We start from the raw sequence: 6,000 nt of genomic DNA on the forward strand, positions 1-6,000 counted from the left end.
ACAAATCATTAACTGCATACCATAGAAGAAGCCAAACAAACGCTTTCAACACAATAAATTCAAACTCAATACAAAACACAAACGATGCTATTCAAAGCCACGAACTTGTTTTTATTTTTGAGTAGGCTATTTTCAATTATGAGCGACGAAAGCGAGGCTTAAGATACGATCATTACGAATTCTATGCGATTAACGATAAAAGTAGTAGTGGATTCAAAATTATAGGAACGGATTTTTTTTGTATCGAACTCAACAAAAACAGGTTTCCGCATTTTAAAAAATATGTGTATGTCACTATGTAAGCAATGGATTAAATTTGAAATAAAAGTCCTTGCATCAACCTCATTTCTAGAAGACATTGATTTTTTGTACAAAGCCCCCGTCACTAATGCAAAAGTGCGAGATTTGAGAAAAATACCCCCGTCACGTTTTAAAAAACAAATTGGTGATTATCCAGCAGGTAGTGTAGATCCAGCAGGATCCCTCATTCCAGATACTATATGTATGTATGTCACTACCTCCATTTACTTGACACGCTTTGCCTAAATCTATTGCCTTACTTTCGAAACGTCAAATATAACGATGGTTGTCAGCAACAGTGCGCCTAACCCATTTGCCAAAGTCGTCTGACGTCAGAAACATAAACAAAAACGCTGGATATCAAGATTTTTCAAACATAGAAGCCCGAAATTAAAACCTGCGATTTTACCCCAATGCATAACTGAGGGCGCTCCAGAAGTTTGTGTACCAATATGGAGGTAACTAATTTTGTTCGCCTACTTTACATCAAGTTGTCTGAATTGACTGAAATCTAAGGGCAGGGGGTATAGTCACTTGGCTAACACATACAGTCCCGAACTCGTAATAGAACTAAAATAAGGAAAATGGAACACATATTACGGGAGTACCCAACTGGAAAATACCGCAAAAATGTTTTTCCAAAAATAGCATCGGTCACCCCGGCACTCAATACTGTATTAATAAAATATTCGAATCTTCAGCATATCAGATCACCACGTTATTACATGTAATCGCGAGGTCGCGTTATTTCAACAGAAGTGCCATTTTTCTCAAAAATAGAACCAACCTTCTCGGCATATATATGATATTTATGAAACAGTCGAATCTAGCCATCAATGGGCAATATCGCGTCGTTCAGTATATTATTGGAGTTGACGATCCGTATTATTATGATATATCAACCCATAATTGAACGCGTTATATTGTGTACGTGATCCTGGAATCCAAGCGATGAATACGCAGCTATTTAACTAAAATAATCTCGTAAATGCGCTGTTTTATATTATTTGTCAATATGTTTCATAAAGGTAGGAGGTACGGATGACAATTATTGGTGTCATGAGGGAAAAAAAACTTCCGATAACAACCAATTTTGCCATGAATTTTTCTATCTATATACGAATTCTTTTTTTCTATTCCGACCGTTTGCAACCAAGTTTTATATCCGTCCCTCTTCCCTTACCCAGACCATATCATAAAATTCCATTTACATACAGCAACAATGCTTTCTCCGTGCTTGACACTGAAATGAAGTTCATTTTATTTTAATTAGGTGCAGTCTTTCAACAACTTACGTCATTCGATATGCTGCCGTGGAACTCAGGTCCTATGTGTCCAGTCTAACCATATATATAGTCTTATGGTGTTTTCTGTCTCTAATTACAAGCCATATAATCTTAAAAATGAGTTTAGTAAAATACCGATTGTGGTACAGCCTAACCAGCAGGTTCCCTTCAATCTAAATTCTATTTAAAAATCACAATATCGCGTCATTAAGTCGATAACGAAATATTTGTGTTTATAAAAGCCATTCTACAAAAAAGGGAAGGTCAAGCTTTAAAAAACAATTTACCCGACGTCAATATAAACAAAACAACAGGTTATATTTGTGATTTTAGCAAGGGGTTATTTTTGAGGTAAAGTATATCATTGAGAATTATCAGTACTGAATGAAATAGTGACATGTTATTAACCAGACGATAGTGAACAATATTGAGAAAAATAAACTAAACATTACTTTGCTTTGCACGCGTCATGATTAATTTGGGGTTCAATAAGAGGATTTGATCACCGGGAACTAAATAAAATATTTCTTCTTTAGGTTCTTTGTTTGACTTCTTAATAAAATTGACTTTAAAGAACTTTGAAAACTGCATTAAATGCAAATGATGTCAATATATAATGGATTTAGAAACGTACGAAATAGCAAGAATTTTTTATTCTGAACGTCATCAATAGGTTTGTTTTCATCTATTCTGATGGCCTTGTCATATTTAAGAATTTTTTTTTTCTAAATAGATTTTTTATTTTTACACTTTCCAATTATTCTTCTCATTCTATTCTCATAACATCTCATTACTGGTTTAACCTGATTTGCCTTTTTTCAATAAAAATTGAAAAAAACATATTATTTGGAGGAATGTCATGTCAAAAACGTACATCTTAAAACAGCAAAATTTCATAAAACTAAACATTTTCCAGCTTTTATGTCCTCCTCTTCTAGGCTTTTCATCGTTTCTGAACTATTTCCCGAACGCAGTATTGTCTATTTTGAGATCTAAGTATATACACTACAATACTGTTTTCCTAATAAACCCACAATCAAATCAAATTCCATTTCTATTATTAATAACCTATCTCTGTGTGAGGTGGAGTGTACTTGCTGTAATATCAAGTACTAGAAATAGGCCAATGCTTTCCATTGTTCTTTTGAGAAATATTTCACGATCGAGGGTTTCGGTTTTGTTATGACTGTCAGTCATGAACCTCAAGGGTATGCCCGAAATAAACGGAATATTAGGTTAGAATTAGATGTTCAGGTTGTGGGGATCTGCGTCTTGAAATCTAGCAACGCTCTACCTAATCGCGACATTTGACCCTGCTGACGTATTTCACGTCCGTATCCGTCACGATTTGTACAAAATGTGATATTTTAAGCGCTTAGTCGATGTTCAGTCTAAAAAAAATCTTAGAGTATGGACTTGTTTCAATGCTGTTTGCGGAATAGAATTAGTTGTGCCCAGATGCTAAAATAATTTCTTATTATATTTAACTTCCTTGGTGTCGAATGTAAGAACATACTTATCATTTACCAGTAGATATTTTTGAATATATAATTTCAGAATCGAATTGTTAATTTTTCCGACATTAATAAAAAAAGCAAGGATTCATTTCCAATAATTTACTATTTGATCCGAAATGCCCAGCCCTACTTACCACTATCCGTTGATTCTGAGCTGTGTGATTTCATCATTTGAAAAAGCAATATTCGTTCTTTAAGCGACAAACTTTGAGTTTGACTGTTCGGTTTTACGTCATTTTGGTGTGACTCCGTTGACTGGTCTGAAAAATATGGGAATATGAAGATTTGTGATCACATAACAGCAATCGTTTCAAAATTAACTTAAAAAGGTAAACGAGAATATATGTATATATATGTATACACAAGTTACCAATGTTATTACCGTAGAAAAGTTACTGATCAAAATACAATTGCAGTTGTAAGACTTCAGCAAAAGCAAAAGCGGGGCTCAGTAAGAATAGCTACGTAGCGCGTAATCATTTCAATATGAACATGTGATGATGCTACTCGATTCCTTCAGTTTCCAATTACAATATAGAAGACTTTATTGTGTAATACAAGAGTATAATTCCATAAATTAAAAATTTGCATATTGAAATAAATATACAGTATTTTGAGTGTATTAGTAGAAATTACAAATTTACCTTTCCCGAAAAGTTTAATTTTTCTGTCTGTCTGAAAAGACATCTAACGATGTATATTTTTCATCAATTTACCTGCCATATTTGGAGGAGCGCTTTCAGTTGGCGAAATATCGATGTCTTCATCGCCATCTTGCGGTTGTGTTGTTGATCTTATCGAAATCGTTTCAGTTTGTGTTTTCAAGTTGTCGTCCGGTTTACTCATTATATTTATGCATAGCTAGGCTGTAATTTATCACAGAACAAAATAAACAACTTGAGCAAACTGAAGTAAAAATTAATTAAGACAAATAAAGTTTTCTGTCGCACAGCGTTTATGAGTTTGTATTATGAGAAAATATTTGGATAAATCTCATTTTACATGAGTGAGGGAGCCGGTTAAAATACAGTGGTTCTCAACCTTTTATGGTTCGTGGCCCCAGTCTGGAAACTTTTAGCACCCATGGCCCTCTGATGGCCCAATGAAATTAAGATGAGCGACAGTTTTTCATGTAAAGTGAAAGTGCTTTAACTGTTTGTCTGTTATATCAGATCAAATCCATACATTGGCTTTTTAACCTCTTCCACTTTACGCAACATAATTCAGAATAAATAACAGAATATATAGTCTTTTCTCGTACTCGCAACATATGGGCTTTATAGGGTGCCCATAAAGTCTTTAAAAAATTTCAAAACAGCAAAGGGAATTTATCGATATCATATATTGTTTTGGCCCTCAGATGTATTAATCAGTGGTTCTCAACCTTTTTCTTTCGTAGCCCGTTTTCGTTGCAGAAAAATTCTCTGACCCATTGACTTTTTCATGCAAGAGAAAAAAAAATACTATCTCCGCAACGATGGACACTTTCATTTTAGTAATTGGAACGAAAACTACTTCTCAGTAGCAAAAGATAGAACCCTCATTCATTGCCTCTGCAATAGAAATTTAACTATAGTAATACGAATGAAACTGAATTTATCAATAACTTTAGCAATTTTTAATAGGTTTGTGGCCCACCTGGTCCACTGGTTGAGTGTATTAAATGAAGTAAAAATACTTAAACAATTACTGAATAAAAAATAAACCTGGCTTAGATATATTGAGAACTGACCTCATAACAAAATTGAAATTGTAAAGAAACTCTATGGACACCCTGTAATTCTACCACTAACCATTTTACATTCCACGGAAGCGTAACTTGCTAGTGTTTCATTTCGAAATCCTGAGAATGTTTACATACCTGTTTCAAACACGTACAAACTAGGTCAAGCTATTAATAATAGAACAAATATACAGTATTGATATAAATCGGAATACATATTGGAGAAAATGAATTTAAAACATGTCGCCACGTAAAGATAAAAAGACGGGACGGCTTGAGTCCATTAAGGATTAATGACCGATTTAGTGTTTGTTTAATGAGAATAATCATAATACAAGAAGATAAAACTTTATCTGTCTGCTCAGCACACGTGTCTACTCAGTCACAACAAACTTGGTCTCAAACTTTTTAAAGGTGTACAAACGAGCTAAATCACCGAAACTCTAATTATAGATATTTCATTCAAGTTTTCATCCATTCCAGTTGACGTGTGCTTGACCGTAAATCAAATATCTGCAACAATATTATATTCTACACTCGTCCTAAGACTTGATGCTTATTTACTGTGAGAAGTCTCAATATAACAAAAAGCCTATCGCTTCATTCACTGTTTTCCCTACCCCCGTTAAAGGAAGAGAACACCCCTCCTAAAATTTCAATCTCTCCTTACATTTAAGGTGTGTCGCCAAACTTTCATTCCTTGACTTAAATATAATGGTGTTTATATATTCAAACAGTGCAGTACACAACAGTGCAGATGGCCAGTTGAATACATAACATATTTATTTTAGTTACCAATAGTTTATCCCTAATAGCAAAATATCTACCGCCACCTAATTTTGGAAACATCCCACCGAAAATAAAAAGCTAGTAAGCGCCCCGGCTTCGTCTGTCTTCTCAGCACTCGTTACTTCAGCCAGCACGAGAAACAATTGTGTAGTACCAAAACATTTAGGTTTGTTTGGGTCCTGCCTACACGTGTTAGCCTGTACTAACAAAACTATCGCTTGAATTAACGATAACAATCGATATTTACTGGCGTGCCTAAAACAACAATATGTATTGTAGATTATAGAATACAGTTTGCTTATAACTTTTCTATTGTAAATATTTCAGAATTTGGTTGACGACTCGGTAATTTTATTCGAGCCACCCACCGAAAATGAAAAGCTAG

The 6,000-nt window shown here is 34.2% G+C and overlaps 1 protein-coding gene across 2 annotated transcripts in view; it reads right to left on the reverse strand.

The window, feature by feature from the left end:
- Window positions 1-3,963, reverse strand: part of LOC120344403 (uncharacterized) — a 56,639-nt gene extending 52,676 nt beyond the window's left edge. For both annotated transcript variants that reach the window (XM_078112357.1, XM_078112356.1), the window contains exons 1-2: window positions 3,820-3,963; window positions 3,238-3,363 (exon numbers count right to left, since the gene is read on the reverse strand). In XM_078112357.1, coding sequence (XP_077968483.1) covers window positions 3,238-3,363; window positions 3,820-3,949 — 256 coding nt within the window. In that variant the 5' untranslated portion in view covers window positions 3,950-3,963. The remainder of the gene's footprint in view (window positions 1-3,237; window positions 3,364-3,819) is intronic.
- Between the last annotated feature and the right edge of the window lie 2,037 nt (window positions 3,964-6,000).

This window comes from Styela clava, chromosome 5 (genome assembly GCF_964204865.1).
Source record: "Styela clava chromosome 5, kaStyClav1.hap1.2, whole genome shotgun sequence".
In the NCBI taxonomy this organism is placed as follows: Eukaryota; Metazoa; Chordata; class Ascidiacea; order Stolidobranchia; family Styelidae; genus Styela; species Styela clava.